The 26276-nt window shown below is 47.1% G+C and overlaps 1 protein-coding gene across 3 annotated transcripts in view; it reads left to right on the forward strand.

The window, feature by feature from the left end:
- LOC135911543 (prolyl hydroxylase EGLN3-like) overlaps positions 1-26276 on the forward strand; it is a 205179-nt gene that overhangs the window by 133729 nt on the left and 45174 nt on the right. For all 3 annotated transcript variants that reach the window (XM_065443861.2, XM_065443862.2, XM_065443863.2), the window contains exon 7: positions 21560-21630. In XM_065443861.2, coding sequence (XP_065299933.1) covers positions 21560-21630 — 71 coding nt within the window. The remainder of the gene's footprint in view (positions 1-21559; positions 21631-26276) is intronic.

Consider the following 26276-nt stretch of genomic DNA (forward strand, 5'->3'; position numbering starts at 1 on the left):
TGCTGCCATCCCAACGAAGCCTAGAAGCAAAGATTACGCCGACAGAAGAAGACCTGACGACACGACGTTCCAGCCACATGTCAACATGGCGCAATCGTGATCCAACGCCGAGACCTAACTGCAACACAAGACAAAGAACCCCCGACTTCGACGTGCTTCTCGATGGCTATGCAATCACCGCCCTAGTGGACACAGGAGCCGACTATTCGTGATGAGTGGACCCCTTGCCACCCAGTTGAAGAAGGTTAAGACTGCATGGGAAGGCTCTCCAATCTGAATAACTGGAAGATACCAAATAACGCCGACTGGAATCTGCACCGCAAGAATTACAGTTCAAGACTGGACCTACCCTGCTACCTTCGTTATCCTCCAACAGTGTTCACGAGATGTCATTCTCGGCATGGATTTCCTGAACCAACACAGCGCAATCATCGACCTAAAGTCAAAGTCGATAACGCTGTCAGAAATGATACCGCCGGATAGCTGTCGTAGTCATCACGCCTTGTGTGTGCTCAAAGATCAAGAGAGCATCCCACCTCGCTCCAGCATTATTTCCATCGGCACCGAAACACCCGCAGATGTAGAAGGTGTCATCGCGGGTGATCGACGTCTTCTGCTCGATCGTGAAATTTGCTTCGCAAGAGGGATCACTCGACTGCATGAAGGAATAGCAGAAGTGATGCTGACCAATTTCAGCCAGGAGTTTAAACACGTCAACAACGGCACGATGATAGCGTACATCAAAGAAATTGAAGAAACCAGCAATGGGTTCGTCCTCTCGGATTCTGCCGCATTTACCCTGACGGCCATAATTCGCGAACCACACTTCAACAAAAATCCAAGAACGACAGAAAGCTGAGCTAGTTGGTAAAGATTCATTATGCAAAAAAATAGGTGAGGTGTGCAGACAGGACACAAGAGTAGATAGGTGGACAACCCGAACGCAGACTATCAACTGAAGGGAGCACTGTTGTCCACTTCTGTACTCTTGTGTCCTGTCTGCATGCCTCACCTCTTTGTTGCATAAATCCAAGTCTCCCCGTGAGTAAGCAGCAACAGCTCAGAAATCTCCGACAATACAAAGACTGCTTTTCGACGTCATCGAGGATTCAACACACACCAGTTGCAAAGCATCCATATTAAACCGAAGAGTGCACTGGACCACTCCACCAGACCCCTTACTGAGTTCCGATGCGAGAATGTGAGGATATAAGGCAACAAATAGACGAAATGCTGCATGATGACATCATTCCACCCGTCGAAAAGCCCGTGGGCATCTCTGTAGTCTTGTTGAAGAAGAAGGATGGAACCCCGCGTTCCTGCGTCGACTGTACAAGATCAGGAGAAGGACATGTATACCCCCTCCCACGGCTCTGCAATGCTAAGTACTTCTCTTCGATGGATCTCGAGACTGGCTACTGGCAAATAGAAGCTGGACAAGAGAGATCACGAGAAGACCGCCTTCATCACGCCAGAGGGCCTCTATTAGTTCAAGGTCATGTCATTAATACTGTTCGGCACCTACAACGTTCCAGCACATCATGGACACGGTGTTATCAGGATTGAAGTGGCAGACCTGTCTTGTTTACATGGAGGACGTCGTCGTCTTCGCTGAAAATTTTAGACAATCACTTCAAGCCTGTTTTACATACAAGTGACGGCATGGCGGTGGTCGCAGCGGCTCAGTGGCAGCGTAACATGCAGACGCAGTTTCATTTCACATGCTTCGTTTTGGTGCGACGCATATCACTGTGATGCACAGTGTTCCTTGCGGAAAGGGGCGTTGAGCTGAAGGTTTCAGTGGTCTTCAAGAGCTGTTCCTTGCTCCGTATTTCTATGTTTTGGCATGCTTGAGCTGCAGGTTTGATCAATGCATTAAGTTGGTGCTCCACTTTTGTGGTTGTAAACCTTGCAAAAATTAAAAACACTGTGTATCCAACAGTAACTTTTTGATTCACATTTGTCTCTTTAAGTGTTTTACAGGCGACCACTTGAAAGTCTTGCTAAGTACATGCATACGGAATTAGCCACTTGGAAGTAAATGAATGGGTTGGATTGTATATCTGTGATCTGGGCTTGAAGCACGTGCACGTCTGTCAACAGTTCTTGTTTTCGAATACCACAAGGCATTCGGGCGCCATCTCAGCCACACGGATGCAAGAGGCCTATGGATGGCTTTCAAAGAAGCTCGTGACCCTTTTAGCCCCTAGGCATTAGCCTAGGGGCTAAAAGCCATTTAGCCCCTAGCTCGGCGTACTTCACCTTTTAACTGAATAAACATGACCAACCAAACTACAAACACGCTAGCTCGGAGTTCTGAAGAAGGAAAAAAAAATGCACCTACACGCGCTGCAAACAAAACATATGGACTGCCGTTTCATCGCGTCAGTCCGGACCCATACGTGGTCACCACCGGGGAGAAAAGGGGCAAGAAAACAGCATGTGGGGACAATTTGTCTCCAAAGAATTGAACTCGAAAACGACAGTTGTAAATAAGTGGCAATCCTGAGGCACCAAAGAACATGGCCAGTTCGAGCGATGCCGATATTTATGGAAATATATGTCACTTGTGATGACGGGTGCCTTCAGCTTCAGTCCATAATTTCTTCCTAAAGAACCCTCCTCTTTGTTGCGAAAATCCTTCACTTTAGCATCCCAAACAAGTGGATACTGCACAACATTAGCGATGAACAGCTTGTTGAAAACCATGTGAGACATTGCATACGGGCAGTAGATGTCGTCTGCTACAAATATTGTCTGCTAGAACCGTCTGCTCAAGCAGGTGAGTTCCCCGGTTCCCCGCGCCGCCCACGCTTTGGCCATGCCCCTGCCACGTGATCTTGACGCCACTGCTCAAGGCGTTCTGCCATTGGTTGCTGCTGGCGAATTTTACTGGCAGCAGACGTCATCTGCTACAAATGTCGTCTGCTAGAACAGTCTGCTTGAGCGGGCGAGTTCCCCGGTTCCCTGCACCGCCCACGCTTCGGCCATGCCGCTGCCATGTGATCTTGACGTCACTGCTCAAGGCACTCTGCCATTGGTTGCGGCCCTCACCGCTTGCGAATTTTTCTAAATGTTGTGATCGTGATCACAGAGGCGCACGCTACTTGGAAAACTGAATTTGAGAAAGGAGACCTGCTCACCCAACGGGCGCCGTGCCTTTTCTAGCCCAAAATCACTTGCACATGAAACAGTTTTTAGGTGGCTTGCGAAAGTACTAGAGACCATCAAGTCATGAGGGCCCACTCTGAAGCCAGAAAAGTGTCGCTTCGCTTACAATAAGCTTCTGTTCTTGGGCCACGTCATCAGAAAATATAGAGTCCGCCCCGACAAGCAGAAGACAGCTGCCATCTCAAAGTTCCAGCAGCCCATCGACAAGAAGGCAGAGCATAGATTCATTGGCATGTGTGCCTACTACAGGCGCTTTGTCAAGGACTTTTCACGCATTGCTGAGCCGCTGAAACATCTAACCAAATGTGATGTCGAGTTTAAGTGGGAAACGCCACAGGCCGATGCATTTCAAGGACTCTAATGATGCATGCAGTCACAATGGTACTTGCTCACTTAGACGAGGATGCTAATACAGAAATCCACACTGATGCCAGTAGCCTAGGCCTTGGTGCCGTCCTAGTCCAGGGGAAAGACGGACTTGAACGGGTGATGTCTTATGCTAGCTGGTCGCTGTCAAAAGTGGAAGGCAATTATTCTACGACTAAAAAGGAATGCCTCGCCATCATTTGGGCTACAGCGAAATTCCGCCCTTACCTATATGGCAGACTGTTCAAAGTCGTTAGCGACCATCACGCATTGTGTTGGCTAGCGAACTTAAAGGATCCTTCAGGACGCCTGGCATGGTGGAACCTCAGACTGCAAGAATATGACATCACTGTAATCTACAAGTCAGGCCGAAAACACTCCGATGCCGTCGGCCTATCACGTGCCCCCATTGACCTGCCACCGCAGCACTACGAAGATGACAACTCCTTCCTTGGAATAATAAGCGCAGGAGACTTCGCTAAACAGCACCGAGTAGACCCGGAGCTAAAAAGCCTCATTGTGTAATTGGAAGGGAACACTGACGCTGTCCCTAGAGCATTTAAGAGAAGATTGTCTTCGTTCTCGCTTCAAAACAACCTACTAGTAAAGAACTTCTCACGAGCCCACGCCAACTACCATCTTGTTGTTCTCTCAGCGCTGTGTGCAGAAGTACTGCACGCCCTACATGACGATCTGACCGCTGGGCACCTTGGATTCTCCTGGACGCTATCGGGAATACAGGAAAAGTATTAATGGCTGCACTTGACCGCCTATGTCACCCGTTATGTCAAGACATGCCTGTAGTGTTGCAAGGCACCACTGACAAGGCCAGCAGGATAACTATAGCCAATCGAGCCTCCTTGCCGACCATTTCAGCTGATCGGGATGGATTTGTTGGGACCCTTTCTGATATCAACATCCAGAAATAAGTGGATCGTCGTGGCGACGGACTACCTCACCCACTTCGCTGAAACAAAAGCTCTGCCGAAAGGTAGCGCGGCCAAAGTGGCGAAATTCTTTGCCCCAGAAGTCCTCATCACCGACAGAGCAATGGCCTTTACAGCAGAGCTCACCCAAGCCATTCTGCAATACAGTCAGACAAGCCATCATCATCATCATCAGCCTGGTTACGCCCACTGCAGGGCAAAGGCCTTTCCCATACTTCTCCAACGACTCCGGTCATGTACTAATGGTGGCCATGTTGTCCCTGCAAACTTCTTAATCTCATCCGCCCACCTAACTTTCTGCCGCCCCCTGCTATGCTTCCCTTCCCTTGGAATCCAGTCCGTAACCCTTAATGACCATCGGTTATCTTCCCTCCTCATTACATGTCCTGCCCATGCCCATTTCTTTTTCTTGATTTCAACTAAGATGTCATTAACTCGCATTTGTTCCCTCACCCAATCTGCTCTTTTCTTATCCCTTAACATTACACCTATCATTCTTCTTTCCATAGCTCGTTGCATCGTCCTCAATTTGAGTAGAACCCTGTTCGTAAGCCTCCAGGTTCCTGTCCCATAGGTGTGTACTGGTAAGACACAGCTATTATACACTTTTCTCTTGAGGGATAATGGCAACCTGCTGTTCATGATCTGAGAATGCCTCCCAAACGCACCCCAGCCCCTTCTTATTCTTCTGATTATTTCCGTCTCATGATCCGGATCCGCCATCACTACCTGCTCTAAGTAGATGTATTCCTTTACCACTTCCAGTGCCCTGCTATTTATTGTAAATTGCTGTTTTCTTCCGACACTGTTAAACATTGCCTTAGTTTTCTGCAGATTAATTTTTAGACCCACTCTTCTGCTTTGCCTCTCCAGGTCAGTGAGCATGCCTTGCAATTGGTCCCCTGAGTTACTAAGCAAGGCAATATCATCAGCGAATCGCAAGTTACTAAGGTATTGTCCTTATTAACTTTTATCCCCAATTCTTCCCGATCCAGGTCTCTGAATACCTTCTGTAACAACGCTGTGAATAGCATTGGAGAGATCGTATCTCCCTGCCTGACACCTTTCTCTATTGGGATTTAGTTGCTTTCTTTATGGAGGACTACGGTGGCTGTGGAGCCGCTATAGATATCTTTCAGTATTTTTACATACGGCTCGTCTACACCCTGATTCCGCAATGCATCCATGACAGCTCAGCTTTCGACTGAATCAAATGCTTTCTCGTAATCAATGAAAGCTATATATAAAGGTTGGTTAAATTCCGCACATTTTTCTATCACCTGATTGATGCTGTGAATATGGTCTATTGTTGAGTAGCCTTTACCGAATCCTGCCTGGTCCTTTGGTTGACGGAAGTCTAAGGTGTTCCTGATTCTATTTGCAATTACCTTAGTAAATAGTTTGTAGGCAACTGACAGTAAGCTGATCGGTCTATAATTTTTCAAGTCTTTGCCGTCCCCTTTCTTATGGATTAGGATTATGTTAGCGTTCTTCCAAGATTCCGGTATGCTCGAGGTCATGAGGCATTGCGTATACAGGGTGGCCAGTTTTTCTAGAACAATCTGCCCCCCATCCTTCAACAAATCTGCTGTTACCTCATCCTCCTCAGCTGCCTTCCCCTTTTGTATAGCATCCAAGGGACTGTCAACGGTAACTGCACAACCGGAGCCCATCATGTGCAAACAGAAGAGAAAGATGCCAGCAGAAAGTACACCAGTGACGGTGAAAAAGGCTAAGGGCGCTGATGTGGAAGGCAAGGCTCGGGGGGGCACCATGTATAACACGTGAGGAACGGCTGTTTGTGTTCCTGAGTTCTGATCTCAATAAAGCTTGCTGTCTTTTTTTAAAGACTATTATCCCTGCCTTTGACACATTGAACTCCCGCCTGCAAGCGCAAGCTCCTCAAATACACTTGCTGCAATCACTGCTCTTTGGGCTTCTTGAGGACCTCCTTTCAAGGTTTGTGAGGCCAGGCCTGCTAAAGGAGCACAAGGACCTGCTTACGATTGACTACAAGAGCCAAGATGCACAGAAGGATGATCGAGACATTGTGATCGGACAAGAAGCGAAACACATTGTTGAAAAACTCAAGCCAAGTGAACAAGAACAATTTTTTGAGGCTGTTCGGAAATACATGGTCACTGCCTGTGATTACATTCGGATCAAATTTCCTTTAGCTGACAGTGCACTGATTAATGCACGAGTTGTGGATGTCAAATCCATTGACACCATGTCATTTTGTAACGTCCTCTTCTTTGTGGAGAGGTTTCCGGCCTTGTTACCACAGGAGCCGCAAGAGTCTAAAGATGAAGCTCTCAACTTTCTGGATATGGAGTTTGTGAAGTTGCAGGCTTTTGTCATTCCTCCAGATGTGCTGCAAGAGGAACGGGCTGATGCCCAGTGGAATGCCATCTCCCAGCTCAGAGGCGCAGACGGGCTTCTGAAATTTGGGCGCATCTCAGCGGTGATGCTCGGAATCCTCTCTATACCGCACAGCAACGCTGAATGTGAGAGGCAGTTCAGCACAGTAAAAAAAAATCGTACCCAGTTCCGAGCGTCCATGTCTGACACGACCCTCGGACACATTCTTTTAGCGAAGTGTCGCAGTGGCGCACATTGTTACTCACGACAGTACTCTAAGGACTTCTTGAATAGGGCGGCATCAGCCACATCGAAGATTTAGTGATGGTGACCAGTTGTGTAGGTTGTTGGTGGTCTTGAAACAAAAACTATACAATTCCTGCTCTGTCGCAACTAAATAAAAAATTCAGTTATGGAAAATGCGTGTGAACTATTGACTCCGAGCCCCCCCCCCTCCCTCCCCCCCCCCGGTCACATCTCCCTAATGTCTTCCCTGCGAACCTGGCAGCTATGCTGAAGGCTTTCTTTACTTCTTCCGGCGTTACCTTTGGGATTTCGAATTCCTCTAGACTATTTTCTCTTCCATTATTGTCGTGGGTGCCACTGGTACTGCATAAATCTTTGTAGAACTCCTCGGCTACTTGAACTATCTCATCCATATTAGTAAGGATGTTGCCGGCTTTGTCTCTTAATGCATACATCTGATTCTTGCCAATTCCTAGTTTCTTCTTCACTGCTTTTAGGCTTCCTCCGTTCCTGAGAGCATGTTCAATTCTATCCATATTATACTTCCTTATGTCAGCGGTCTTTCGCTTGTTGATTAACTTCGAAAGTTCTGCCAGTTCTATTCTAGCTGTAGGGTTAGAGGCTTTCATACATTGGCGTTTCTTGATCAGATCATTCGTCTCCTGCGATAGTTTACTGGTATCCTGCCTAATGGAGTTACCACCGACTTCCATTGCACACTCCTTAATGATGCCCACAAGATTGTCGTTCATTGCTTCAACACTAAGGTGCTCTTCCTGAGTTAAAGCCGAATACCTGTTCTGTAGCTTGATGTGGAATTCCTGTATTTTTCCTCTTACCGCTAACTCATTGATTGGCTTCTTATGTACCAGTTTCTTCCGTTCCTTCCTTAGGTCTAGGCTAATTCGAGTTCTTACCATCCTGTGGTCACTGCAGCGCACCTTGCCGAGCACATCTACATCTTATGTGATGCCAGAGTTAGCGCAGAGTATGAAGTCTATCTCATTTCTAGTCTCGCCGTTCGGGCTCCTCCACGTCCACTTTTGGCTATCGCGTTTGCGGAAGAAGGTATTCATTGTCCGCATATTATTCTGTTCCGCAAACTCTACTAATAACTCTCCCCTGCTATTCCTAGTGCCTATGCCATATTCCCCCACTGCCTTGTCTCCAGCCTGCTTCTTGCCTACCTTGGCATTAAAGTCGCCCATTAGTATAGTGTGTTTTGTTTTCACTTTACCCATCGCCGATTCCATGTCTTGAGTAATGCTACGTTGAGTACCAGCACAGCAATGATGTTTGGGCTTGGACCCCAATATGCCGAAGGGTACTTAGCGAGAAGCTTTTACGCGTTATTTCGGACCTGACACAGTCATCTGATGCATTGGTGCACTTAACTGTGAGATCATGCCAGACGGCATTTCGATATCACAGCGGTGCTGCTCATGACCTAAAGTAGTCCACGTTGTGTGACTTAAGCCGTTCCACCAGCGCTAATGAACTTTGGGTCTTTGCATAGATTAACTTTGGACTTTCTTTTTTTGGACTGTGTTACTTTGGACTTTGTGAAGAAGGGTAAAAAGAAGGACACCGACCACTGAATGAATACAAGAAAAGACGTTTCGGCTCCCCTGACGGGAGCCTTGTTCACAATTGATTGTGAACAAGGCTCCCGTCAGGGGAGCCGAAACGTCTTTTCTTGTATTCATTCAGTGGTCGGTGTCCTTCTTTTTACCCTTCTTCATGATTCCTCCCGACCAGACGGGCTTCCGTCAAAACCTCGACTACTTTGGACTTTGTTTCTTTGTTGCTTTTGTTTAATAAGGGTCGTTTTGTGTTTCACTCTCATTATGTTTGTAGCATCGGGAAGAGGCTTTTTGAAAGGGGGACATTGACACGTGGATATGTTTATCTTTTACGGGTGAGCGCTTTTGACCGTCAAACAAATGTTATTGCTCTGCGCGGGATTCGCCCGCAGTATCAAGTTCCTTGAAAGTTATCAGTGGTTCTGTTGTCACCGAAGCTTGTGTAATGTGATCGCATATGCGTCGTGTAGTCCTTGTGTAGAACTTTCGCGTAGACACGTGGGCAGCACCGATTATTCTGGAACCTTCGATGACTCGTGTATAAAAGCGGACATGCTTGACTGGCAGATCAGATTTTCAACGATTGCAGACTGTGTTCACCGCTGCCGCCGTTCTGCCGCCGTGTAGCCTGTTCTTAAGGCTCACAAGTTCGCCCAATAAAATGCTAGTTTTGTCATTCCCAGTTTTGGTGCTTTCTTTACTGTCACTACTATGTGACAATGTTTAAGTCTGAGAAGACTTGACATAAAAGGCATGCGCTGTCGGTGTTTTTGTTTGGTGACATTTGTTTGTGGGCTGTCATTCTCAAAATTCCGAAGAACAACTCTGTCAAGAATGTAAGACAAGGTATGAGCAACATCAGTGATAGAATATAACCCGCGTATACTGAATGTGGCATATTCAAGCAAGGTGTGGCATATACATATACCTGAATGTATGCGGAAATTTTCACTCACAAAGAATTCTGCCGACACTGCATTTTCTGGGACACAGACATGGGGCCCTTAATGCTAATAACAAAAGGCCGTGAAACTTCTGAGGTCTTTCGGTGTCTTCAGCTGCTTAAAGTTGCAAACAGCAAAACTCTTTTGGGGGTCTGGTCGTGTGCCGTCCTTCACTGGGTAAGTGCTGCTGATCGAAGAAGCTTGTGGCTCCGGATATGTGCCACTCGGCGATGCCAACTCGGGTCGGTGTGCCAGTAGGTGTGTGCCGCAATTCAGTGAATGACTTCAGTAACCACTGGGAATGTGCCACTATATAATGACAAGAAAGGTCCCTTGAGTTTCTCCACGTCACAAGTGTTTCTCAAGTAGAGTTAACTTAACACATTAGCAGGCTGCACCACAAATGCACTGGGCATGTGCTGCTTTCAGTGAACACCTTTCACGCCAACGCTTTAGCAAATTGTGCCGTGAATGCACTTAGCATGTGTCACACTTCAATATACACCTCTTGCCAACTTGGATCACCGAGTACAGTGATCGAATTTTGGGGTGATACTAACTCGTACAATTCCCCTGCCAAAGCGCGCTGGATAATATGAGCCACATTTCGGATGGCCCGAACGCTGCCCCACATCGGTTCAGGTGATACGAATGAGCGAGCTGCAACAGTTGCGATCGCTGGCAGCAAAGTGGCGAGGAGGCTCCGCCGAGCACGCCGCGGCAGGTCGGCAGGCGGACCGTTTCCATGTTTGCAGCGTGGGGGGAGGCTGGCAGAAGGCAGCTGATAATACAGCAGCAAATGTTCGCACTGCACGAAGTTGAAACGATCCGGCACTGGTAGTCTCTCCCATGTCTCGCAGCTCGTGAGACTTGCGCTGTACTGTATCCAACATTCTCGCGAAGCTGGTTTTGTAAAGTTTGCATACAACTTCCAGAATTAGTTGCTGGTCGACTTGGCGAAGAAAACCCAGAAGGACATACAGGGACTCCTTCCATTGTGAATAAATTTCTAAAATTGAGTGTCTGGCTCTGGCATGCTGATTTCATTTGTTTTTGGTGACACGATCTTCAGGTGATACGAATATTTTACGCAACCCCTGATTCATATCACCAAGGTTTTACTTATGTGATACTGAGTGTGCAGCAAGTGAGGGAACAATTCTCAACTGATGATGGTGGTGATTTATTGCCAGCCCTTTTGAAACAGGACATTGACAGATCGTCAACTAGCCTGCGTGATTTAATTAGATATGTTTCTCATTCTGGCATTTTTGTATACATTTCCTTAAGGTTTTTTTTTTCCTTAGCCTTTTCTATCTACTTTGTACCTCTACTTATGCCTATAACAGATAGAGTCGTATGAATCTCTTCACTACTTTTATTTTCTATCGATACTCTAAACGTCTCTTGCCTTTCTCCGCTGCTGACCTGTTGGTGCTTCCGTCCACTTTAAATCTAAGTGCTTCTAGAAGGTGTGCATTACATATGGGTCTCACTTGAGTGAATCTATTTGCATTCCATTAGGATGTGCTGCGTGGTCTCCAGACTTTTGCTGTAGCTTAAGCATGCCTCATCTTCTTGTGAATATCTGCACCGCTATGTTTTTGTCCTTAGGTAATCAGCTCAAGCCTCAAACAGCAAGGCACTGTCATTGTATAAATTTTCTCTTCCAACATTTTTTCATCCCATTCTCGTAAAGCTCCAAGTTCTTCTCTGTTTCAATTTTTTGCATCCAATTCACTGTCTCCGTTTCTCTTTCTTTTTGATGACTCTAAGTTGTCTATTTACACTTTCCATTACCCTGTATTGGTTGCCAGCTTTCTTTACCTCTCCTTCTCTGTGTCCATTCTGTGTCCACACTTTTCAGGTACAGATAATAGTGCACTTTAGCCACCTATTTATTTTGATCCATGTTCCTGAATCTTTCTTCAAAACTAATTTTGCTCTGCAGTTCTCTGGCTTCAAATGAGGCCCAACCCATGTCACCTTGCTCTGCCTCGCTTGTGGTTTTACCATGGTCTCCCAGAGCCAACCGACCCACCGATCTTTGGTTAACTTCCAACCCCAACAAGATATCCGATTTTAAGACAGAATGGCATTTGCGAACATAAGCAGCGGCACCAATACACCTTTCCAGATACCACGCACCACCTCAAACTTATTGTGGCTTCGCAGTGCCCTGCGTTTCATTCTTGCAGCATTCTGCTTCCCCTTTATTTTCAGATTCTCTTGGTGGGTGTTTGAGTAAGTCTCCTTTGTTTATGTATACGTAAAGGTATTTATATTGCTTGTCTATGAGTATGACTTACTGTTGAATTGTCACCACATAATTACTCGTATATTCATTAAAGATCATAATTCCTAATTTGGCTGTGCTGAACTTAACACCTAGATTTGTCACTGCGTCGCTACAGATATATTTGCACGTGTCTGTAAATCTCTTGTCCGCTAGTAGCAATATATCATCCGCATACATCAGTCCGGAGACCTTCTGTTGCACCATTTGTTCATTAGGCATGTAGGATAAATCAAACCCTACTTCATTGTTATCCAATCATTTTTCTGCGCCCTTAACATAAAGTGTGTACAACAGTAGAGACAGGAGACATCCTTGCTTCAGTCCTTTGTGAATTTCCACCTCTTCATTACATTTTTGGCCTTCCTATTCAATTCGTACTCTGCTGTCTCTATATATCCCCATCAGCAGTTCCATGAAATTGTCATCTATGCCATCGTGCTTGAGAATATCTGGTAACAATTGCCTGTCTACATTGTCGTAGGCTCCTTTAATGTCTAGAAATGCTATCCATAAAGGTCTATTCTGAGCTATTGAAATATCTGTGCACTGTGTTAGTACAAACATATTGCTACGGGATAGTATTTCCAATGACAAAGAGCTGAGCAGTAAGAAGACGACGAGGACGATTGGAAGCTAGCGCGGGCTGTTGCCTCTTGGCCAACTGCAGCGTATTGCCTTGTAAATATACTTGTAAATAGCTTTTCGTCGGTGTCTTCCTACGTAACATATCTGGTGGAGGTGGACGTTCCCTGTACTTCGTCACGAAGCTTCGCAGTGGACGGTACGTCGAGCCTTCCTTTATGGCTCCCGGCAAAGACAACTCGAATCCGCCGGCTCCGACACCTCCTGCCACTTCGACGACCTACATCACTCTCCCCACTCCCCGTGATCCTGGCGTATTCTTGGCAAAAGATGGGGAAGACGTCAAGGACTGGATCAGCCTGTACGAACACGTCAGCCGCAATAACCGGTGGGACCCTACTATCATGCTCGCCAACGTAGTCTTTTACCTCGGTGGTACACCTTGAGTTTGGTATCGGACGCACGAAGATGAGCTCACTAGTTGGGATTCACTTAAGCAAAAGCTCCGAGACCTGTTCGGCAACCCCTATGGTCACCAACTTGCCGCACAGAAGGCGCTTTGTGGTCGTGTGCAGACGTCAACAGAGCCCTATGTCACGTACATTCAGGATGTCTTCGCTCTGTGCCGCAAAGTTGGCGCACACATGACTGAGTCCGACAAGGTCTCCCACATCCTCAAAGGCATTGCCGATGACGCCTTAAGCTTGCTCGTATTTAACAACGGGACGACGGTGGATGCAGTTACAAAAGAGTGCCGCCGCCCGGAACTCGCTAAAAGCCGACGTATCGACCAACAGTTTGCCCGTCTGCCCAACACCCCAGCAACATCTTTCTGTGCCGACGCTCCTCGTCCCAACAACACTGGCGATGTTACCAGGATTGTCCGGCGTGAGATCGAGGTCACCTATCCGGCTGCCTTCGACTCCAGCCCCTCCAATGCACCTGCAGTCACTGTTTCCCTGATCCAGGCAGTTGTCCGCCAGGAGTTCGCCAACATGGGTATTCACACCATCTGCTTGGCCCATCGCTCTGATACCCACCCGGCTTCTTCGATTCCGCCCCGTCCTGCACCTTCTTACCCACCACGTTTCCCCAACCCCTATGAATGGCACACTGCAGACGACAAGCCAATTTGTTTTCACTGCCATCGAATTGGGCACATTTCTCGGCACTGTCGCAGTCGCTGGAGTTCCCCGAACCCGTCTACATATACTACCTACTCTCGCCCCCCAGGTGGCCTTTCTCGTTCCTATGCTGCCCGCTCAGATAATGCTGCCACCGATTCTCCTGCGCCAAACCGCCCCTATTCTCGTTCGCATTCGCCCCCAACGACGACAATCTCGCTCACCCCAGCCCCATCGCTCGTATTCGCCGCCTCGCTTCGGACGCCGCTCCCAGCCGGAAAACTAGACGATGCAGCGCCTCGAGGTGACGCTGCATTGCTCCCTACGCCGCCAAATCCTCTACTGACTTTGCCCACTCATCTGAACCTTCTTGACGTGCAAGTCGACGGTGTTTCTGTGTCTGCTCTCACAGACACTGGGGCGCATTTGTCCGTAATGAGCGCTGACCTTCGTAACCGGCTCAAGAAAATTATCACGCCCGCCACGACGCCTGTTGTCCGTGTCGCCGATGGCGGAACAGCCCCCGTAATTGGTATGTGTACCGCCCGCGTCTCCTTCGCCGATCGCTCAACAATCGTGCTATTCACAGTCATCGCCCACTGTCCCCACGACATCATCCTCGGCTTAGACTTCCTCTTCGCACATTCTGCTCTCATTGATTGCTCCGCCAGTACTCTCCGCCTCGACCTGCCTGTTCTGGATCCCGCTGAACAACACCCTACTCGCCTCAGTTCCGTCAACTTCGTTCGCTTGCCACCTTCGGCGCTGACTTACGTTGACTTCGTGTCATCCCCACCAGTCCCCGACGGTCACTACATCGCGGCTCCTATGCAAGACGTCCTCCTTACACACGGGATTACAGTACCTCGTACAGTTTTATCTATTACGGTGAATTGTGTCTGCCTGCCAGTGGTCAATTTTGGCTTGACGACACAAGTGCTGCCACGCGGGATGTCTCTGGCCCAACTTTGCTCATTCGAGGATCACTCTGTAGCTTCGATTTCAGCAGACGACAGTTCAGCCGATCCTCCTCTACCATCGCAGTCGGCAACTTGTACCATCGCCAAATTACAGGAAATGATTGCACCCTACATGCCGTCCGAGCACGCTCGTGCGCTCTACCGCGTGCTGATGTCCCAGCAAGATATTTTTTACTTTAACGATCGTCCTTTGGCCCAAACAACAGCTGTCAAACATCGCATTAATACCAGCGATGCCCCTCCTATTCATCGCCGCCCGTATCAAGTATCACCGGTTGAGCGTCAAGTTATTCACACCGAAGTTCACAAAATGCTTGCCAAGAACATTATTGAACCGTCATGTAGTCCATGGGCGTCACCTGTTGTGCTGGTAGAAAAGAAGGATGGCTCATGGCACTTTTGCGTGGATTATCAGCACCTTAACCGGGTTACCAAAGCGGACGTGTATCCCCTACCTCAGATTGATGACGCCCTTCAATGCCTCCACGGTGCTCGCTATTTCTCCTCTATTGACCTTCGCTCCAGCTACTGGCAGATTGCCGTGGACGATCTCGACCGTGAGAAGACTGCTTTTGTAACACCCGACGGTCTTTATCAATTCAAAGTGATGCCGTTCGGTCTACGTAACGCTCCTGCCACTTTTGAACGCATGATGGACTCCCTTCTTCACGGTTTCAAATGGTCCACATGCCTGTGCTACTTGGACGACGTTATCGTATTCTCCCCAACGTTCGCTACGCACCTCGAGCGCTTCTCAGCAGTCCTGGACGTTTTTCGGCGAGCCGTTCTGCAACTCAACGCATCGAAGTGCCAATTCGGCCGTCGCCAGATTACCGTCCTTGGACATCTTGTTGACGCGAACGGAGTGCAACTGGACCCAGGCAAGATCCATGCTGTTACACACTTCCCTGTTCCGAAGTGTGTCAAGGATGTGTGCAGCTTCATCGGCCTTTGTTCATATCTCCACCGTGTCGTGAAAAATTTCGCGGCCATAGCACGACCACTAACCGAGCTTTTGAAAAAAGACGCCCCTTTCCAGTGGGGCGATAACGAGGCCTCTGCATTCTCATTTCTAATCGACCTTCTCACAACGCCTCCCATTCTGGCCCACTTCGATCCTTCTGCGCCTACCGAAGTCCATACTGATGCCAGCGGTCACGGAATTGGCGCTGTACTGGCACAACGCCAGCGTGGCCACGACCGTGTTATCACTTACACCAGCAGGCTCCTCTCGCCCGCGAAGCGCAACTATTCCATCACTGAGCATGAGTGTCTGGCCCTAGTTTGGGCGGTTGCGAAGTTCTGCCCGTACTTATGTGGCCGACCCTTTTCCGTTGTCACAGACCATCACACGCTTTGCTGGTTATGCTCATTGAAAGACTCTACAGGAAGACTTGGTCGCTGGGCCTTACGCCTCCAAGAATATTCGTTCTCTGTCACCTACAAATCTAGCCGACTACACAAGGACGCTGACTGCCTGTCTCACTACCCGGTAGACGAGCCTGACAACGCCGACAGTAGTACCGCCGACAGCGTTTTCTCTGTGTCTGCCTTCGCTAACATCGCCGATGAGCAGTACCGAGACCTGTCGCTGCGAGTACTTATCGAGCGTCTGCGCTCTACACCTACCGATGCATCTGTTCGCCGATATGTCCTCCAGGGCGGCATTCTGTACAGAAGGAACTTCCTCCCTGATGGCCCAGATCTTCTTCTTGTCGTGCCAAAACATCTACGACAGACTGTGCTCTTTGAGATGCATGGCGCAAGATAGTCTAGAGGAATTCGAAATCCCAAAGGTAACGCCGGAAGAAGTAAAGAAAGCCTTGGTAGATATGCAAAGGGGGAAGACAGCTGGGGAGGATCAGGTAACAGCAGATTTGTTGAAGGATGGTGGACAGATTGTTCTAGAGAAACTGGCCACCCTGTATACGCAATGCCTCATGACCTCGAGCGTACCGGAATCTTGGAAAAACGCTAACATAATCCTAATTCATAAGAAAGGAGACGCCAAAGACTTGAAAAATTATAGACCGATCAGCTTACTGTCCGTTGCCTACAAACTATTTACTAATTTAATCGCAAATAGAATCAGGAACACCTTAGACTTCTGTCAAGCAAAGGACCAGGCAGGATTCCGTAAAGGCTACTCAACAATAGATCATATTCACACTATCAATCAGGTAATAGAGAAATGTGCGGAATATAACCAACCATTATATATAGCCTTCATTGATTACGAGAAAGCGTTTGATTCTGTCGAAACCTCAGCAGTCATGGAGGCATTACGGAATCAGGGTGTAGACGAGCCGTGTGTAAAAATACTGAAAGATATCTATAGTGGCTCCACAGCCACCATAGTCCTCCATAAAGCAAGCAACAAAATCCCAATAAAGAAAGGCGTCAGGCAGGGAGATACGATCTCTCCAATGCTATTCACAGCATGTTTACAGGAGGTATTCAGAGACCTGGATTGGGAAGAATTGGGGATAAAAGTTAATGGAGAGTACCTTAGTAACTTGCGATTCGCTGATGATATTGCCTTGCTTAGTAACTCGGGGGACCAATTGCAATGCATGCTCACTGACCTGGAGAGGCAAAGCAGAAGGGTGGGTCTAAAAATTAATCTGCAGAAAACTAAAGTAATGTTTAACAGTCTCGGAAGACAACACCAATTTACAATAGGCAGCGAGGCACTGGAAGCCGTAAGGGAATACACCTACTTGGGGCAGGTAGTTACGGCGGATCCGGATCATGAGACGGAAATAATTAGGAGAATAAGAATGGGCTGGGGTGCGTTTGGCAGGCATTCTCAGATCATGAACAGCAGGTTGCCATTATCCCTCAAGAGAAAAGTATATAACAGCTGTGTCTTACCAGTACTCACCTACGGGGCAGAAACCTGGAGGTTTACAAAAAGGGTTCTACTCAAATTGAGGACGACGCAACGAGCTATGGAAAGAAGAATGATAGGTGTAACGTTAAGGGATAAGAAAAGAGCAGATTGAGTGATCGAACAAACGCGAGTTAATGACATCTTAGTTGAAAGCAAGAAAAAGAAGTGGGCATGGGCAGGACATGTAATGAGGAGGGAAGATAACCGATGGTCATTAAGGGTTATGGACTGGATCCCAAGGGAAGGGAAGCGTAGCAGGGGGCGGCAGAAAGTTAGGTGGGCGGATGAGATTAAGAAGTTTGCAGGGACGGCATGGCCACAATTAGTACATGACCGGGGTTGTTGGAGAAGTATGGGAGAGGCCTTTGCCCTGCCGTGGGCGTAACCAGGCTGATTATTATGATGATGATGATGATGATGATGATGATGCACCCACTGCAGGACATCTTGGGGTAACCCGCACGTACGACCGCGTCCGCCGCCGCTTCTATTGGCCTGCTCTCACTCACTCCGTCCGACGCTATGTTGCTGCCAGTGATCCCTGCCAGCGTCGGAAAACACCTCAAGTGCTACCTTCCGGTCATCTCCAGTCGATCACCGTCCTTGTGGAACCGTTCTTTCGTGTTGGATTAGACCTCCTCGGTCCCTTTCCCACGTCATCCTCTGGGAACAAATGGGTAGCCGTCGCAACTGATTACACCACCCGATACGCTATTACGCGGGCTCTCCCTACCAGTTGTGCCACTGACGTCGCGGACTTTCTCTTGCGCGACATTATCTTAGTGCATGGCGCCCCACGACAGCTGCTTACTGACCATGGTCGTAACTCCCTCTCGAAAGTTATCGCCGACATTGTGCATTCAACACAAGATGACTACCTCATACCATCCTCAAACCAATGGCCTGACAGAGCGGTTAAACCGTAGTCTTACTGACATGCTGTCCAAGTACGTTTCGAAGGACCACCACGACTGGGACGTTGCCCTTCCTTATGTCGCATTTGCTTATAATTCTTCCTGGCATGACACCGCCGGATTTTCTCCATTTTATCTACTCTACGGTCGCGAACCAACCTTGCCCCTTGACACGGTACTTCCTCCTGCTGCGACCTCAACAACCGAGTATGCGCGCGACGCCATCGCCCTCGCCGACCATGCACGCCAGCTTGCCCGTGCTCGACTGACGGACTCACAAACCACGCAGCACCGTCAATACAACGCCCACCACCGTGACGTACACTTTTCGCCTGGTGTACTCGTGCTCCTGTGGTCGCCCTCTCGTCACGTCGGACTTTCAGAAAAGCTCCTTTCGCGATACACAGGGCCCTACCACGTGCTGCGCCAGGTGACGCTTGTGACGTACGAAATTGCTCCTGTGAGCTCAACCTCGTCATCTACTCTGGCATCTAGTGATGTCGTGCATGCCAGTAGGCTCAAGACCTACCACACTGCTTCAGAGTCCGGCCTTTAGTCGCTCCGGGACGGCGCTTTTGCCACCGGGGGTAGTGCTACGGGATAGTATTTCCAATGACGAAGAGCTGATCAGTAAGAAGACGACGACGACGATTGGAAGCTAGCGTGGGCTGTTGCCTCTTGGCCAACTGCGGTGTATTGCCTTGTAAATATACTTGTAAATAGCTTTTTGTCGGTGTCTTTTTACGTAACAATATTATCCTCAAAGTGTCTGCCTGGTCTCAACCCATTCAGTAGTTTCCCAGCACATAATTTTTTTCCATCCACTTCAACAGTTCTAATTTTATGGCTTGCATTGCCATTCTATATATCACTTATGTTACCTCAACTAGGCTGTGTGAGCTCGTGTTATCCTTATCAGCTTTGCCTTTGTAGATGAGGTTCTTCTTGCTTTTATGCCTCCAAAACGAAATTTCCTTTGTTCTAATCACTTGCTCTGTGGCATCAGTCAGCAATGCCTTGCTCTTTGGACCTGCGTTTGCAGCAACTGCCATGCCACGCTGCTCGTCTAGGAGGCCATGCGCGGACCTGGCATTGCCACCTTACATGGCGCGAGGCATCCAGAAATAAGTGTGATAGGGGATGGCCGCATAGAATGTTTCTCATTGTTCACACACACTGGTGCACCACTCATTTTGGACGCCACGTACAGGCTTTGCGGTGGCGCGCGAAAGAGGAATCCCACTGCAGTACACACTTCATGCATAACTCGTTTCAACAGTGGCAATATGTTGTGTCGCTATATTGATTCAATGCTAACGTATCACCATCGGCAGTCATGTGATGGGTTCTGCCAAATTTTTGGGGGACTACAGAGAGAGCGAAATCGATTAGTCACTTTGGTAAGAGCTGTTGATCAGTCAGGTTAAATATTCCATTTAATGTGATTACACAGGACAAACCAAAGGGGCAGCAACTATCTTGACCTTTCTGACAGAGCTTGTCATCATTGTCAGTGTCTTACAATTACCCAGTGCAAAAATTGGTGCTTTTGTGTGCATGGGAATGTGGGAAAGTAAAGCTTTCAGAGTGGTGTCTTTCCTAGAGAGTTGGGACACCTTGGAGAAGTGCCTGGCAAACAATGTGTTCTCTGTCACAACAGTCGAGTCTATTAAGACAATGTGCAAAGTGTTATACTTATGGAAATACATTTAACATAGGCAGTCATGAAGGGGTATTATTGAAAATGAACCAGTGGGTCGCTGTAGTTAGAAGAAAGACTGCAGCATCAGTGCAGTCTGTGAGTAAACATCGATGCAAGCCGTGTTATGAGAACCAAAATTTTTGTTGTGGTAATAATACTATTAATAGTTCCTTGTAAGAGCTAGCCCACATAAGCCTAAGGCTTGAGCAGTGTCAGAGGAAAATGTTCATGCTCAAAATTAAATGCAGGTCCCACATTAAAAATATTAATCACATTGTTGCATGTGATTATTAAGATTTGACCCGACAAAAGCTTTTTGTTTTTGTGCGCCAATAGCCATGTTGTGGGACAAACCATGTTCAAGATGAGCCAAACACTCAGTGCCCAGCATTTTTGTGGTGGCACAGTGGCCGTCAGGAAACCAGCATAGACCATGGTGCCAGATTGCTGTGTAGATAATTATTTTCAGGAAACTTGTGAGTTAGGAGGGCAAGTGTTGCCATCTAAAGTGTGCGTGTTTGTTTCTGTTCCTTTGCTCTTGGTTCAACTTTTGCTGCTAGTTGAAAGGATTTGGCTTTCAATGTTGTGGTACTTCATGCAGGAATAATCTGCCATATCCTTTCAGAAGAGTTATTAATGATATTTGTTTCACTGTGGTCCTATCCCCTCAAAAAACTGTGTGGCAGTGAAGGAATTCAGTGATGTGGAAAGTTGGGCGAGTTGGTGACTAATCATCATACCGTGTGGGTGAAGCAGCGCACTGACCAGGACAAGGCAGAGAGACACAAGAATACACGACAAGCAGCGAGTGTCGTGTATCCTTGTATGTCTCTCTGCCTTGTCCTGGTCAGTGCGCTGCTTCACCCGCACGGTATAAGTGAAGGAAAAGTTTACAGGGATGGTGCATATGTGTCACTGCCACAGGTCAGGGTTTAACAGCACTGCGAGTGCTGTCAGACAGAAAGTACTCGCTTTTTGTTTTGCTTTCGTGAAGCAGATACTGAGTCCAAATAGCTTTCCACTCGTGATAGCAGAAAACTAGGGGGTGTGATGAAATTAGGAAATTTGCGCGTATAAGACCGTCCCAGCTGACACAACATAGGTAATTTCATGTCACTGAGAGATGCCTTTGCCCGTCAGTGGATATAAATAGTCTGATGATGAAGGTGATGATTCATTTACCGAAATGGCTGAGTAAAGCAGAAATATGTTTGACACATGGGTGGTGTACTTGTGTATCATTTTAGCATTAGTGCTGTAATGTTGTTTGTTTTCTGACCTGTATCTCCAGAGGGTCACTTGTGCTTTCCTTCAGTGTCATAGAAAGTTGTCTGTGAGCCTCCAACATGGTGGACATGTTTTCAGTTCTTGCTTACAGCTAGTAGTTTGTCTTGATGCTCTGTTGGTGCAGTACAGGAAGCATAAATTTGGCGTATTTGTTGTGCAGGTTTGCCATCACGGTGTGGTACCTGGATGCGGATGAACGAAAAAATGCACTGCGCAGGTTCCAGAGAGAATGTAAGCCAAGGCAACTCTTGCCACAGTTTCAAAGCTCTTGCTTGAATGAAAAGTCTCTTAGCTCAAAGACAGTGGTGAACAAATAGACACCGAAGGGAAGTGATAAATATAATTATCCTGATAAAGTATGTTTTCGATATTTCATTCTTGTTTGTTTCACGATTATAGGTTGATTACTGAGTGAAAAATGAACATCAAAGTTGTGTTTTCTAACTTCAAACCAATACCCCAGCCCTGATACATTTGTGTGATGTCACAATTTTCGAAGTATCTTTCTGTGCTGCAAAATGGTTGTCAGCCAAGCTTGTTGGTATTAAAACATAATGTGGCAAACAGTTCAAAAACGAGACAAAAGACTAACAAAACCGACGGCACAGTGCCCATTACCTTAATTCTTGCCTTTTTTTTCTTCTGTTTGCCGCATTAGATCTTTTTGTATCTTGGCCACCGTGATTCAATGCAAGATCTTAACTTGATAAGTGCAGACTTTGGCTTTTCTTAGAAATGCAGTGTAGTCTACCCGTAAAATATGGGCTAGGCCTGAGCCATCAATATTCACGGCGAGCTGGTGGGTGAACTTGGTCCTGGCTTGGCAGGCCTCTTCTATGAGGTCGGGTTCTATACAGGTGATCTACTGATAGTACAGTTCGCATGAACTTTCTGCTTGGTGTCCCTACAAAAAGTTCTAGCAATAAATTACAGGGTTTGTCCGTAAAGTAAGAGACTGCCTGCTGCACGACGCTGCCTTCGCCAGCCGTACACTGCTCCCTGGAGGCGGTTTCTGAGCCGATACGTGACGCACTGGGCAGCAGTGAGGAGCGGCATTAAAGCTGTTGTCGAGTTTTTGTCACAGCAGAAAACGTGAAAAAAAAAATGGAGCGTTCGCTGAAGTAGCGGTACGAAATAAAATTTTGCTTTCGCCTGAGCAAAACCGTTCCGAGATGCTTGTTATGGTTAAGAAGGCTTACAAAGACAGTGCCCTGTCGAGGGCCAATGTTTTCCAGTGGTTCAGGGAGTTCGAGAATGGATGGGAGACCTTTGAAGACGAAGTGTGATCTGGATGCCCTTCGTCGAGGGGTTTGGACGAAATTCTGGCCAAAGTTAAAGAATCTCCTGGGCCTCGACCGTCGTTTCAGTATTGGATTATTCACCAAAGACATCGACGTGTGCAAGACAATGGTTCACAGAATTATTTCTGTGAATTTGAATGTGCGGAAGGTTTGTACGAAATTGGTGCCAAAAGTGTTGAGTAATAAGCAAGAACAATGATGTGTTGATGTTTCCCGCGAGATGTTGGTGCAGTTAGAAAGTGAACAGGACTTTTTAGAAATCGTAATAACAGGCAAAAAATCGTGGGTGTTCCAATGTGCACCCGAAACCAAGCACCAAAGTTTGGAGTGGCACACTGCAAACCCCCCGTGCCCCAACAAAAAGAGAATGTCCAAGTCCAAGGTACAGACAATGTTTTGACAAGCCACAATGAATTTGCACCTCCGTGACGAATCGTGAACACCGTGTTCTACAAAGAAGTCCTTGGGCGCTTTCACAGAGCCGTCAAATGGAAATGACCGGAGATGGCCAATCGCTGGAAGCTTCACCACAACAGTGCTTCAGCCCACACCGCCTACCTGGCCGCAGCCACTGTACAGCCTCAATGTGAGCCCGGCCGACCTGTTGTGCGAGCCCGGCAGACCGACGCTGTTCCCACCATACAACAGGCTGTCACAGAGTCTCTCAAAGAGGTTACGACAGCTGACTTCCAGGGAGCCTTTGCACTGTGGGAATCGCATTGGCAGTGGTGTATCGACACCCAAGGAGACTACAGTAAAACCCTGTTCAATCGTACCCGCTTAAAACAGTAGCTTCATTTTAAAAGTAATAAAGTCAAATTCCTGACTCAGCGGCCATTGAACATAATGTGTTTTGTATCCGCATAAACCGTACCAGCTTATTGCGTACGTATCGGTCAACACATAGTGTATGTATCCACTTTTCGTCGCGCAAACATGGCAGTGCGTCGTCTCCATCGGGTGACCCGGCAGAACAACAAGCCTCGGAAATCAGCACAACGGCTTCCAAGCACCCTGTGCATTTGCGTGTTAAGCCACATCAACATCATTTCGGTGCCGTGCCAAAGAGCATTGTGGCGTCGTGCAAGCGAGAACTCGCGTCATGCTGAAACTCGGATATAAAAGACGCCGGGTGCTTAGCTTAGAAGAAAAATTGGACATTGTTCGTGCTATCGAATGTGATGCGAAAAGTCGGCGCCGGCACACGACATGGGTCTACTGTTGACTACGGTGTGTGGCATTTGGAATGCGAAGGAGTTGCTCGTTGCCTCTGTTGTTGCCGAAGAGTCGCCTAGCGGCAGTGATAAGGACGACGCGGAAAGCGACAGCACGGGCTATTCAGGCCCGACAGTGGCAGAAGCTGCACGTTACATCAGCTTCATAAATGCAATTGTCGTGACGAGAACAGCACCCCGCTATGGAAAGGTGCCCTGCGACTTCTGCAACGCTACTGCACCTGTGCACTGAGAATACGTAACGCCAACGAGGAATCTGCCATGCAAGTGTTTGCCAAGGAGAGAGGGCTGGCTGAAAAGCTGAAGCAAGTTTGAAGCCGCTGTCATCGCTGCGAGGCCGCCGTGGCATCAAACGAAAATAACACGTTCGTCGCGCAAAGTAAATAAATACTGCATGTTTCTCCCCTTTCATCGCACTCTCTCCGAGTTCTGTTTTGGCAGGTAAGTGGGCGATCTCATGCTATTTCGGTTATGCACTACTACCATTTAGTACGTACTTTTTCCGAGCTCTGGCCAACTACGGTTTAACTTGGTTTTGCTGTATTTTAAAGAATTTTAGTATGTATCAATCGGATCTATAAATTATTTTTACCAGACTCAGTCTCATTACTTTACGGACAAATCGTGTAAATTAAAGTATAAAGAAAGTTGAACAATGTTTGAAATGGTTAATTGGACAACATCTTGTCTGGCCGGCAGGTAAATTTATACTATTAGAAACGGAAACAGACAACTACAGTCAAATTGATGTTGTGAAAGGGATTGACATTATAGGCTTCCATCTGGAAGCCTTTTTCAACAATGCTGAACAATGCCTACTAGGGCAAAATATAAAAAGTTGAGATTGTGCCTCGTCAGCTATGGAATGTTTATAACAAGATGTGCAACATCAAAGCCTGAAAATACCATACCTATGGAAATTGATATTTAATTTAAACTTTTCTTTTAACTGGAAGCAGCAGCACCGAGCAGAGATCTCATTAGTATAGCATCTTTGTTGGGAACTGTTAATCTCTAGCGAGAATCCGGTCAAAGATGCATCCGCCTGCTGTGTCAGATGCTATGCCACCTCCTCCATTATTCAGCCCACCTTGCACACATGCTCCTATGACAGAAGTTGATCCAGAACCCAGTATGAGACCGTCTAAGTCGATTGCGAGCAATGTCATTCTGTGCGGTGGCTTCCAATCGCATGGCTGCCATTACTGCAGCCGACCCTAATTTCTTTTGATGCATTGAAGACTGTTTTTGTCCAGTCGTCCCCGCCTCTTTTTTTCTGACATTTGCATCATCGTTACTATTTCAATCCTGGTGAAGGTTTGGGGAATACATGGTCGCCAGGCCACTTCGGCTGCTACTCAGCTGGCTCAATGCGTGATACGACAGTCAGGATTGGATAAGGCATTAGCAGAGTTAACAGGTCTGCAACCCAATTTTGTACTATTTCAGAAGTGAATAACGCTTGGCTAAACATGGCTCGTGATGGTGAACAGTGCAGAAAACAAAGACATACATGCAGTACACACTGCAAAGCGTTGATAGCAACAGGAGGGCTTTACAGTTAGCTGAGCAGTACATAGCCATCAGCAACGTACTCATGAAAACTTGAGTCTTTCTTCTTTTGGAGCATTCTGAGGTGATGGTAACTCAAATTTGTCTCGTAGTGGTTTGCGCACATGAGGCTCAACCAAGCCATTGTCAACTATTCTAATTTTATTATAGGGTCATTCCAAGCGAATTGTCCCAGACCCCCAAAAGCGACCATTGTTGATTTTCCTCAAAAAATTCCGGCTAGATGGCTTTTGTATGAATAAGGTTTTGCCGAAGTATTTCTGTCTAAAAAAAAAATGTTTAATTACATGAGCGCTCCTTGAAGTTTCTGGGAGGAAGCAAAAGTTGGTTGGAGGTAAGCTTTTTTTTTTTAAGTTCGTCTGAAAGTAAATGCAATAACAAACTTTATTTGAGAGCATTATATTGACATCCTTCTTTCATATTACGTTATAATTGAATGCATTTTTGGATTTTCCGCATGTATTTGGCTCAGTAAAGAAGCAAAAAAAAGTTGCATATCATATTGACCGCAAATAAAGAAGGGGACAGTGAAAGAGAAGACGCAAACACAACACTTTCAGTTCTCTTTCACTGTCCCTGTCTTTATTTGCGGTCAACATGATATGCAGTAAACACCAACTAGGCCAAACTGAAGTTCTGAAAAAAAAAGCCATTTTCAGAAATTTTTTTCATAAGCTGCGTTAACTTTCCAGTTGCAATAATTTTGCTACCTTTTTGCCTGTTTCTACAGTGTATGCTAAAAATATCTCTGAAGTTGGCAAAAAATGAC

Source organism: Dermacentor albipictus, chromosome 7, assembly GCF_038994185.2.
Source record: "Dermacentor albipictus isolate Rhodes 1998 colony chromosome 7, USDA_Dalb.pri_finalv2, whole genome shotgun sequence".
NCBI lineage: Eukaryota > Metazoa > Arthropoda > Arachnida > Ixodida > Ixodidae > Dermacentor > Dermacentor albipictus.